The sequence below is a fragment of the Engraulis encrasicolus genome, chromosome 1 (genome assembly GCF_034702125.1).
Source record: "Engraulis encrasicolus isolate BLACKSEA-1 chromosome 1, IST_EnEncr_1.0, whole genome shotgun sequence".
Lineage (NCBI taxonomy): Eukaryota > Metazoa > Chordata > Actinopteri > Clupeiformes > Engraulidae > Engraulis > Engraulis encrasicolus.
In genome coordinates this window covers 41,529,797-41,541,891 of record NC_085857.1, presented here as the reverse complement: position 1 = coordinate 41,541,891, position 12,095 = coordinate 41,529,797, and the positions used below count along the sequence as shown (strand labels likewise).

Below are 12,095 nucleotides of genomic sequence, written 5' to 3'. Positions count from 1 at the left end.
CACACACACACACACACACACACACACACACACACACACACACACATACACCTCTGAACTTGAGTTGAAATGGAGACAGACACACAGCTACTGTATCATTGAATAAATTAATAAACAAAAAGTAACAACAAGATGCAATACAGAGTAAAACGAATAACCCAAATTTAATATTAAATACGAAAAATGCACCTAAAATATGCATGTGTATGCAGTTGTGTTAATAAAAGTGTTCCATGTGCAGTTCTAATGAAGTCCCAGCAGGAGTGGAGTTTTCCTGATCTCCCACCTCACTGTCTCAGGATCCTTTACCCCCCGTGTGTTGAAGGGGTTGTCTGAGGAAGTCTGGAAGTCCATAATGTTTGCCAATTTTGAGTTCAATACTACTCCTAGTCCTAGTTGGATTTAATTTGTCCAGATCTCTCCTGTGCCAAGATTGTCTCAGGATTCTTGGTCAGAGGTGCTCTCTTGTCTGTCGGCTGCATCAGCCCATGGGCGGCTGAAGTCAATGAGGATTCTTGGTTTTTCAGCAGTAAGGGTTGCTGGTTTGCCCCAGGTAGGCGTACCGTCTTGTTTATCGGCTACATCAGCCTATGAGCCTCCAGCAGAGAGGGCTCCTGATTCTTCAGGAAACAAGGGGGTAAACGTATAAACACATAGGGCCTACATATTGTAGAATGGAGACAAAGAGGCCTAATGTTTGATAAGGACATAGCGTTCAAGTTTGCAGTCAATTTTATTACAGCATATAATATCCAAAATAAATTGATTGAATGGGCATACAGAAAATAAAGCAGAAGAATAAGTAATATTGGAAATAAACCATATTTAATACAATAGTAATATACAAGCAGTTGAAACTAAAATGAAACAAAAGTCAAGGGTTTAAGTTGGTGTTTATGATATGCTTACCCAAAATCAAATCCAGCTGTTTCCGGGCAAATGAGTTCTTGCTTTGGGTGGCGTGTTTTTCCTCCATAACCTAGACCCTTTCCTGGTAATCACACCACCTGTCATAAAAGCTTGGCTTTGCAGGAGTCTCCTCTTTCAGAGGCTCTGTAAGAGCGTTTGCCTTTTAACCTGGTCTTGCCTCCAGTTGGAGCATCTCAGGAGTGGCCACACGGGTCTCCACACCTTTCTTCACTCCAGCAGCATTTGAAAATCTTGCAGAGCTCTCTCTCTCCAGTGTCTCAAATAGACGGAGATGCACTGTCGTGAACATTCTAGTTTGGTTTTCTAAAGTTCCAAAGAAAGGTAAACATTCCATCAAATTGTCATGGCAATAACTGTGTTCTTTTTATCTGGAAGCAGCAGCAAAGGACTTAGAATGTTCATTCTGAAGCTTCTCACTGTAGCTAAAACTTGAAATGTTGACTTTATCTAAATAGCAACTTATACCAATGGACAAATTCTTTCAGCATTTTGCACAACAGGGTTGACCATATGCTCTCCAAAAATGTAATAAAGCAAAATGTAATAAAATTGGCAATTAAGACGTGTTTTTGTGTTGAGTTTAGAGTTACAGTATCTCTTTCTAACATTTCCTTGATCTGAAATAATTCAGAGTGACAAAGATGCAATAAAAGCTAAGAAAATTGAATAAGTAAAAACATGTGCACAGTACTGTAAATGGTATCTATCTACTCCTGTGTGTTTATTATTTCGGATGACTAGCATTATTAATGTTTTTACAGTATCCATTCTTACAAGGTTTTAGGTGTATCCCTCCCTTTGTGTAACATAGCAAGAATACCTACTGTACGTTACATTACATTACATTGCATTTGGCAGACACTTCATAACCGAAGCGACTTACAAACGAGGACAGAATCATAGCCAACATGTCTACCAGATACAAAGTGCACAGGAAATAAACTGAATAACAAGTGCAGATGCAAAGAAAGGTTAGTTTTTTCTTTTTTTGTACCTACTTGGGCCTACTTTTGCATTTCTCATTACATTGGGAAAAAAACCCTTCCCCACAACACCTTAATTCATTGAGCTGCATCTGTATTTGCACGGTTGCATCCTCTATCATCAGCCACATTATCAGCCGCCGTTAGGCTGCAGCTATATTTGTTTCACTTCATCCATCTCTCTCTCTCTCTCTCTTCACGCCTCACTGATCTCCGACTCCAGCTATCCATTCTCCTCCTCCTCCTCCTCCTTCCTCACCTCATCTACCGCTCCTCCCTTTCCCCTCTCTGTTCATTCAGTCTTTCATTCATTCATTCATTCATTCTGTTTCATCATCTGCTCATGTCATTTTTTTCATTCCGTCTCATCTTCTTTATATATTTATTTTCCAAAAGTGGCACCTCATAATCTGTTCATTTGTCTGGTTGGTGTGAGGGTTTTATCATCATCTCGGCCTCTCCTGCCGCCATTATTATTCTCTCCCTATTGTCACATTACCCTCCTCATTTACCACCCAAAGCACCTTGCCCTTGCCCCCCCCCCCTCCTCATTTACCACCCAAAGCACCTTGCCCTTGCCCCCCCCCCCTCCTCATTTACCACCCAAAGCACCTTGCTCCTGTTTCCCCCTCCCTCTCCCCCTGGTTGTGTACCTTGCCTCCAGGTCTGAGCTGGCACCAAAAAATAGCCCGGCATTTTGTACAAATATTTTAAATATTGAAATATATTTGAATATGATATTATTTTATATGTTTTTTTATTTTAAAAAAAATTAAAGGAGTGGGGGTAGAGAAAGACAGGGGAGGCTCAGCAAAGGACCTTGGGTCAGAACTGAACCCGGGACTGCGGTGCAACAGCACGAGACAATTTTCTGTTTCATGTGTAATAGACAAAGCTTTCTTTCATCTCATCTTATCTTAGCTGTGATTGCACTGCCCTTATTTCTGTTACTACAAAAAGTCAATGACTCTGTAACTGTAATATTGTGCTGCTATTGTAAAGGGGTCCTTGGAAAATATTCAACTCCATTAGGGGTCCCTTGGCCCAAAAAAAACCGTTTGCGCACCCCTGCTCTGGACAGGAAGCTGGGGTGCATTTTCCCTCAAACTTGCAAACAAACAACTATAGTATCTGGTTGCGTGCTGCAGAGTGTATGCCAGGAGTTTAGACGAGGAGAAGGGATTTTTTTTGTACTATTTTTGAAGCAACTACACAAGTGCCCCAAGGGTACCTCTTTCTCTTGTTCTTCCTAAGATGTTTCTTTTTTTTGTTGACACCATAAAAACCCAGCGTTTTGCAGAAATTCTGAAGAAAGTGGAGGACATTTACAAACAGTTGCCCCTCTGGTTTTGCCTAGTCATCATTTTTACAGTTCCGTTAAGAGTTGTAATATTATGGCCAGCTGTGCCAGCCTTCGCAAGTGGTTCTTATAGATACTTATGTTTTTTAATCTTTCAAACTTTCCATTGAAACCTCAATTTTGCATGATCTTTGCTGGGGATGTAAAACATTATATTACATTTTATTTTATTTTCACACTGTAGGTTTACAGTGTGCATCTTGTGTCACATACAGTATTTACATTGAATTCACACATAAACGTTGGAACTTAAAGCACCCACAATCAGTGCAGAAGTCTTTCCCCGCTCTCATAGACACAAATGTCTGTGAGGCATAACAAAATGATGTAAAGCCAACACGGCAGCATGTCTACATAAACTACATAAAAATCACAACTACTTTGACTTTTATAAAATGCCATGAATGCAGTTCTGTCACGTCCACTTTAATGTCTGGTACAGTAACATACTGTATATTCCGGCACATCTCAAACCCACTGAGCAGTGATCGCTGTCCTCTTTATGTGACAAATCCACTGAGAAACCCACTGACATCTGGGATCTCAAAGTACCTTCAACTAGTCAAAAACTCATCCCTACATTGTTCCCATAGAGCTACCATGCGCTCACTATCATCTTTGGTTAAGTCTTTTGTCACAAATCCACTGAGCATAACCTTGTGTGTTGTTCTCAAAGCAGAGTCCCTGTGCACAACTGGTTTCCAGGTGCTGGTGATATGCAGTCAAAGTTATCCAAGGAAAAGGGTCTGTACGTCACTGCACAATGATCTTTACTGAGTTGATTAGGTGAACAACGTGTGTCACTGTTGCTTCATCAGATTCACTCTTGCATTCACATGTCACCCATACCTGATCACATGAGCTCACCAGCTGTCATCCACTTCCTGTGGTGCTGCTGTTGTTGTTGTTGTTGTTGTTGTTGTTGTTGTCGTCCACCTTGTCCTCCTGCCACAGGGAGGTCTTCAAGGCTGAACTATCGTGACAGTTATGACGACCTGGAAGAATAGCACCCGTAACATTCATTTTTATCACCCGGTGAGCAGACGGAACGTCTTCTGATTGGCTGAGCAGGTGTCCTTTATTCCCCCGGTAGCAGGACACCTATGATGTCATGCGAGCGTGCAGGCGTGCGGGCGTGTGGGTGTCCAAGTTGCTTCTTTTCTAACTTCCTGGCGAAGTGACGTTACTAATTCTATCGCATCTGGTTGTCTAGTCAAGACCGCATCGTTAGTTCTATCGCATCTGGTTTTCTAATCAAGACCCCATTACTAATTCTATCGCATCTAGTTGTCAAGTCAAAAACCCAGTCGTCAATTCTATCGCATTTGGTTGTCAAGTCACCCCAACGTTATGCGCACGTCATTACATGCCTCCGATAGAGGCGCGTCTCACTAGATTAGGAAGTGGTGTCCATAGCAACGTACCAAGCGCAGTGGTTAAAATACTTTCTCACGAAGCCTTAGATCAACATATTAAGAAATGAATGCTTCAATGCTGGTAACCGGGTGATAAGCGGAAAAGCGGCCTTCGAGGTGTCCCGATATCAAGGGAAAATGGACATGGCGAAGCGAACAGCCCGTCGGGCTGTTGGAACGCTCCGCCTCGTCCATTATTTCCCTTGATATCAGGACACCTCGTCGGCCGCTATTCCATACGTAACAGACAATTAAGTTTTATCTGATCTTATCTTATCCTGCCACGGGGAGGAAGCACTTCAAGTACCCGCAACAAATCCAGAACTCTTCCCCACCTTGCTCCCATACAGTAACCCTGTGTTGTTGTTGTTGTTGTTCTCCTGCTGCCACAGAGAGCTCTTCAAGATGGAGGACATCGCCCTGAACTACCGTGACGCCGACGGCGACCTGGTGCGTATCCTGGACGACGAGGACGTGGCCCTGATGGTGTGGGAGAGCAAGGGTCAGGGGTCAAAGAAGCGGCCCGTCAACCAGTACCCCTGGGAGCTGCTCGTCACCCTGGCAACCGACCTCACTGCATACAACACTGAGTACTAGAGGAAACCAAAGGGTGGTGTGTGTGCACACTTATGTCTGCATGTGTTTGTGACAGTGTGCTTCTCTTTGTGTGTGTGTGTGTGTGAGTGAGTCAGTGTGTGTGTGTGTGTGTGTGTGTGTGTGTGTGTGTGTGTGTGTGTGTGTGTGTGTGTGTGAGAGTGTGTGTGTGTGTGTGTGTGTGCGTGCGTGCCGTGCGCTTGTGTGTGTGTGTGCCCATGCTCTTCTAATTGTTTGTGTGTGTGTGTGTGTGTGTGTGTGTGCGTGCGTGTGTGCGTGCGTGCGTGCAAGTGTGTGTTTTTAAACTAATGTGCAAATGATTTCATGCAATTAAAAAAGTATTTGAAGGCATGCATTATTTGAACCTTGATCATACCATTTCGTAAAAAAATATTCTTTTTATTCTTAAATAAATAGTCAAATAAACATGTTCAGTGTGTGAGGGCAAGGGTTGTTTCTAAAATCGTGTGATGATGACTCTTCCAAGACATCCCTCCAAAACAAAACAAAAATCTTCTCATCTGTACAAACCGTGTCATGCCAGTGCTACAGATACCCCTAAAGATGTAATCTTCCTGAGTATCGTCCTCTTAGAAATTACTTTTATAATATATTTATAAAAGCATTGCTTGCATATAATGTTATTCAAAGTAATGTAACAATCATGCCGTGTAAATGCATCCCTCAGCAAGTTTTGCAGTAACAAGACATAATCAGTATAAGTAGTTTATGCTCATGTATGTTTTTCCAAGATGTATTTTCTTCCTTTAACCAGATTATACTGCACTCTTGATTAAAACTATTTTAAAATTATAAACAAATACTGTGATAAATGAAAGATCCTCTTAGATCCTCTTTGCGCTCTTTAATTGGCCACGCTTTCAGTTGACTGACATTCCTCCGGGATATATTTTCTAAAACACTGTATATATACCATACTGTATATTTACCATGCAAGTAGCCTACTAGTATTTTCAAAAGGACTGCAGACTGTCCCCCATGAGCTATATAGACTGAAATATTGATGGGAACAGAGGCAGCGCAAAGCTTTGACTGGCAGGTGTGTTATCTTTTTCTCACATGACTACGTTTTATCAACCAAAAGAAGAGTGAGGGATGGAGGGAAAAAAATTGACTACTGCAGCAGAAAAAAAAAAAAACATGAATAATCCGGCCTTAAGCTCTTGCTTGGTACTTGGCTCGGGCAGAATAAAGAGGCTCTGTGATGATGCAAGAGTCGAAGTTTTTACCCATGAAAATGTGAAAAAAAGCATGGCATAGAGAGAGAGAGAGAGACGGGGGAGGGGGGGCTTCAAAGGATATAGTCATCATTTTTTGCCTTGTTGACTGTGTGTGCGTGTGTGTGTGTGTGTGTGTGTGTGTGTGTGTGTGTGTGTGTGTGTGTGTGTGTGTGCGTGCGTGTGTGTGTGTGTGTGTGTGTGTGTACAGTAATTCTAAAGACCCCCTTCCCTTAAGGGTCGTGGCAAATGCCATGTGATGAGTTTCCACATTCCTCCCCATACGGTACTTTCACTTCCAGTTCTTCTACGCTGGACCGACCTGGCTGGTACTCCACAGGAAACGCTCATGTGGCACATGCAGTGGCACGCAGGGGCGGATCTAGCCATTTTGGGGGCCCTAGGCGAAAAATAAACATGGGGCCCTCAAAAGTCATTCTGTAGACTCTCAGATGGGTCGCCGACGGGCCTATTCACTATTTGCTGAAAATACTCAACTACATTATAACAACATTGCTATGACATCACCGAGAGCCTTAAGTAACAGATCAAGACATAGCCATTACCATTTTGGTGACAGTAAGGTTATAACATAGGCTCTGCGCAAAGGGGTTAAACATGTCACCAACTGGCATGGAAGGAGCAAGGGTGCTATTGTAGTATTTCGTCTCGTATTTAGGCTATCTTTGATACATAAGTGAGAAATTAAGATCAGGCCTACATTTTGTTTGTTTATCATAACTGTAATAACAGTTGGGGCCCCCTATAGAGGGAAGATTAGGTCGGAGGCCCCTAGGCAATTGCCTAGGTTTGCCTAATGGTAAATCTACCTCTGCTGGCAAGGCCCAGCACATGTCCTAACTGCCAAGCCGTTCTCATCCTCCTTCACCCTATGGTTGTAGTAGCCGGGTGGTTTTGGGAGGCAGTCTGTGAATCAGACTATGTGAATCTGCCTTGAGCAAGGCACTTAACCTCACATTGTTCTCCAGGGAATGTAACCATACCCTATAATGCTTTGGATAAAATTGTCAGCTCAGTTTAATTTGAAGTAATGTTAAGTTGCTCTGTTCTTTCGAAATAAATGCACTTAAGGGTGGAAAAGAAGTACAGTATAGCAGTACCTCTTACCCTGTTTGAAGTGAAAGTTTAGCTGTGCCTTTTGCACGATTGGGAGTGAACTGAAACGGCTCTAGAAACAGGGCTTTAAAGGCATTCTAGGTTGAAAAAAATGACTGGCTGTTGCTTTAAGTGATTGCTGAAGAGCTCAGTGTGCGGTGGCACAACCCTGCTATTGGGTCATGGCACCCCGTGATCGATCTGAGTACTGGCAGTGTGGCTTTTTTAAGGGTGCCCTTTGAAAAGATTTGTAACTATCACTTTTCAACTTCCCTCTTTTGTCTTCCTCTTAATTTTTCCCAGGCCGTGGGCAGCGGGGGCCAGTTGAGTCTGTTTAGGGCATGCTCTCTCTGGTACAGCTGTGGTACACGTGGGCCTCATCACTGGAAAAGAAATAGTTACCCTTTCACTAAGAGTATTTATATTTCCTTGGTCTATACATGGTAAATAGACTGCATTTATATGGCGCCTTTCCACTCCTTCGAGCGCTCAAAGCGCTTGATGTTGTATGCCTCGCATTCACCCATTCACACTTCCGTTCACACACCAGTCGTAGTGGTTGCCATGCAGGGTACGACCCTGCCACCTGGAGCAATTTGACACATCGGTAGGGTCTGGCAGAGTGGGGCTCGAACCTGCAACCTTCTGGTTACCAAACAGGCTCTGCCACCTGGACCACCATCCACCCCCATTGTCATTGTTCTTTTTATGGAGTTGATCGGACATAGCCAGGCTGTCACCACCTCCCTCCCCTCCATTTCAGTTAACTTCACATCTCTGACTCTTCATGATAATGCCTGTGCTTTAAAATGAGTCATACTCTCCCTCTCTTCACTACAGAGCTGGCATCATATGTTTGGCTACTGTTTGTTTATTTGTAACTAATTTATGCCACTTTATTGTTTTTACCCATTTACTGTATACATGCACACTCTTAATTCTCTCTCTCTCTCTCTCTCTCTCTCTCTCTCTCTCTCTCTCTCTCTCTCTCTCTCATTTTCTGTAATAATTGACTGTCACTGCATCTCCCTGTGGTCTCTCTTTTTATGATCTTCAACATGAGCCTTGGTCCAGAACAAGTCTAGTGCATGATGTATGGTAGGCCCAAATTGTTGACAGTTATTACAAATAAATTTAATTCATTTTTATAATGTCATCGTCAGTGGAAGTAATATCATTTGACTATCATTTGAAATCCATAGATTTTATTCAGACAGAATTTTGCTTGGATATCTCTACTGCACACATGGACACTCGTTTTAATGAAAATACATGCTGCTGTAAAACACATGGAGCATGGTGCTACTCTGGTTGTTGATTTGTTTTCTCACATTTAACAATAACCTAGCAGGCCTTTTTAACGCACACCCTAGACACGGAGTGCACCAGTTGTGCCAGAATTACCATTTATTTTCAGTATCATAATATAAAGCTTTGCCCTGGTGCAGTGAAATGTAATAGCATAGTACCCAACACACGTTATATGCTTCACATCAAAGCTACAGTGAGACTGATGGAGCACCTGTCGCCACGGTGAATTTGCCACCGAGTGAGAGACCGGGACTGTGGGACAGGTGGATGCTGAGCGAGAACTCCGGGCAAAAGCATCCTGATGACAGCCGGGCGGACTCAGGTGCTCGACAGCGGGGCATCTGCCCAAACGAATGCTGCTCACTGGCTCCTGAAACATCCACCTGAAGGCCTGTCGACTAGTGTAAGTTTCCTTGCAGAGAAAAAACACACCATGTGGTGCGTTCGCTGTGCTTAGTCACACAAATCTCCATGCAGAATGCAGGCTGTCTGCTTAGTTGAGGATTTCATTTCACAAGATGAAGAGTGGACATAGCTGAAAGATGTCTAAAATAGACAACAGACCGAATCATTTGGAAACATAATCCTTATTTCGTGTTGTGAAATGGGAACTTGGCTGAGTCATAACAGGTTACGCATTCGGGATGTTTGGTTTGATTTTTGATAAATGGTATTAAAAACCTCTAGAAAGCTTGATTGAAGTGGATGCACAGGTGACTTCCCTAGCCAACCGTGCAACAACTGCTAGGTTATTGTAAATCAAGCGTGAATTTCATGCTGCTGAATTAACATATGCACAGTGCCATATTGCGCCATGTGCGTTCCCATGTTTTTATGCCATGTTTAATCTCACGAAGTTGGACAAAGTTCAAAGCAAACGCCGTCTAGTCAAGCCTTTTTTTCTTCATGTGTACACACTGCGAAGAAAAGGGGTAGTCCGAAAATAAACAAGAAAACAAAAACAAGACCCTCTCTGAAAACAAAACCTAAACGGTGGATGGCACATTGGACACAATAACTAAAGCGTCATGGAAACGTCACCAAAACGCGTTGCTCCGTGGCTGTAGGCATCGCTGAGTTTCATGTCAGTGGATCAGTTCAAGGGCCAGCAGCTGTCCTTGAGTCTCAACAGAGATCAAAACAATCGTCAGTCAGGCTGAAAGGTATGTGGTTTCCTTTGCATTATAAATTAGTTTGAAATGTTACTTTTGGTGTTGTGTAATACATACAATTTTCATAGGAAAAAATATAGGCCTATATAATAATAATAAAAAAAGTTTAATCAGGACTAGTGTGCATTGAAGACTGCTGTTTTATTAAAAAAGTAAATAGCATTGTGAAAGTAAGAAGTCTACATGCATCTTTATTAAAATATCTATCTAAAGTGTTATTTGTTATATGTTATTTGATATTTTAGTAATGACAATTCTAGTGTGAAAATTGTAGATGTACACATGTTTCTGGGGATAGCTACCACAGAAGATCATGATTTAGGCGTTTCCTCCATCCATGAAAACCAGCCAGACCTCATTATTTGGTCAGAATCATTGTTTGACTTGAGGTGACTTAAACTCATTTGCTCTTTACACTTGGGTGATGGTGTGCATGCCCACACTGAAATAATGACAAACATTTCCTCAAGGGCTAACAAAATTGACTTTAAATTGTGGCTTTATTGTAAAACAGATTGCTTTCAGCGTTATACAGATAATGCTAAGAAAACAATAATTGGGAGTGTGACCCAACAATAATAATGCTATTATGTTTGGGTTTGTGTTTAACCTCAGGCTGTCTCTGCAACCCCCTACACATAACTCTTCCTCAGGTCTCTAAGCAAGCGGACGTTTTGCAAGGAGCACCACAGTATCTTGGGACCATGTTCATCGTGATTTCTGCATTGTGGGCGTCCGTGTTGCCCTTCCTTGTATTGGCCTATAAATCTCAACCCTGCCAACCCCAGACCAGCCCTTCTCTTCCAGGTGAGACGTGTGGAATAAATATGCATCAATTTCTTTGCAATACAGACCGAATCGCTTGATTTTATATTGATGTAAATGAGTAATGTACACACGACTTGTTAGAAATGTTTGAATTAGATGCAACTTACCAGCTTTCAATGCTTTGTACAATAGTGCATATACACTAGTAATAAGTAATATAACACAGTAATACGATGTAGTTTTAGCATACTAGTTTTGTGAAGAGACAGTGATGAATTAGAAATAGAGCAAAATGGGGGCCTTCTGCAGCATTGCATGGCATATGATTACACAAAAACACGAATCCCGACAGTGTTGTCAGATGTGGGATAATTATCGTATATTTGTACCATAATTTTGTCCATTTTGTCATCTGTACGATAAAAAAAAACATGATGTACAATAATTTCAGAGTTGTCATTCAGTTCATTTAGATGTTTTGAAACAGCAATTTGCAATTTGGGTCTTGTACGATAATTGTCCCCTAAAAAGCCCCCCCAAAATGATAATTTTGAGGTTTTGGTACGATAATTCAGCATTTTCCATCTGGCAACTCTGGATCCTGATCCCCTTACCCAGCATATACACAGTACACAGCTGGCCGCCGTCAAGATGACACAGTAATGTGCTGTCGCTCTGTGCCCCTTTGCCATCCGTGTCATGGCATCCATGTTAACCTGCTGTTACTCCCCATCTGTGCTCTCGTCTCAGACTCAGAGTCACCTGCCCAGGTATCCCTGCATTATTTAAATTAGTATATATATAAATATATAAACTTTATTACAGGCTCAGGGCCAACTTTGGACACATTACAATACACACATCAACAATAAAATAAAAGTGTGCCAGTGTTCCAAGATAGTAGACATATATCTTACAATACTAAGTAATACAGTAATACAATACTTAGTGTTGCCTAATACAGTAATGCAGTAATAATAGTAATACAGAAGGCATCAGAAATGCTTCAATTAGGCCCAGCCGCGGCTCTAACGGCTGGGCACTGGTCTGCTACACCGGCGGCCTGGGTTTGATTCCGGCCCGGCCCGGGTCATTTGCTGATCATTCCCCATTTTTCTCTCCCAATTTTCTTCCTGTCTCTCCTCCACTGTCCTATCATGAAAAATAATAAAATGTTTTTTTTTTAACTAAAGAAAGACATGCTTAAA

At 42.1% G+C, this 12,095-nt stretch overlaps 2 protein-coding genes across 2 annotated transcripts in view; both read left to right on the top strand.

The window, feature by feature from the left end:
• The window catches only part of ncf4 (neutrophil cytosolic factor 4), a 67,121-nt gene extending 61,745 nt beyond the window's left edge, over positions 1-5,376 (top strand). The window contains exon 10 of the mRNA XM_063222985.1: positions 5,081-5,376. Coding sequence (XP_063079055.1) covers positions 5,081-5,285 — 205 coding nt within the window. The 3' untranslated portion in view covers positions 5,286-5,376. The remainder of the gene's footprint in view (positions 1-5,080) is intronic.
• A 4,587-nt stretch (positions 5,377-9,963) lies between these two features.
• The window catches only part of LOC134457263 (cytokine receptor common subunit beta-like), a 41,772-nt gene continuing 39,640 nt past the window's right edge, over positions 9,964-12,095 (top strand). Inside the window, exons 1-2 of the mRNA XM_063209179.1 lie at positions 9,964-10,110; positions 10,773-10,926. Coding sequence (XP_063065249.1) covers positions 10,824-10,926 — 103 coding nt within the window. The 5' untranslated portion in view covers positions 9,964-10,110; positions 10,773-10,823. The remainder of the gene's footprint in view (positions 10,111-10,772; positions 10,927-12,095) is intronic.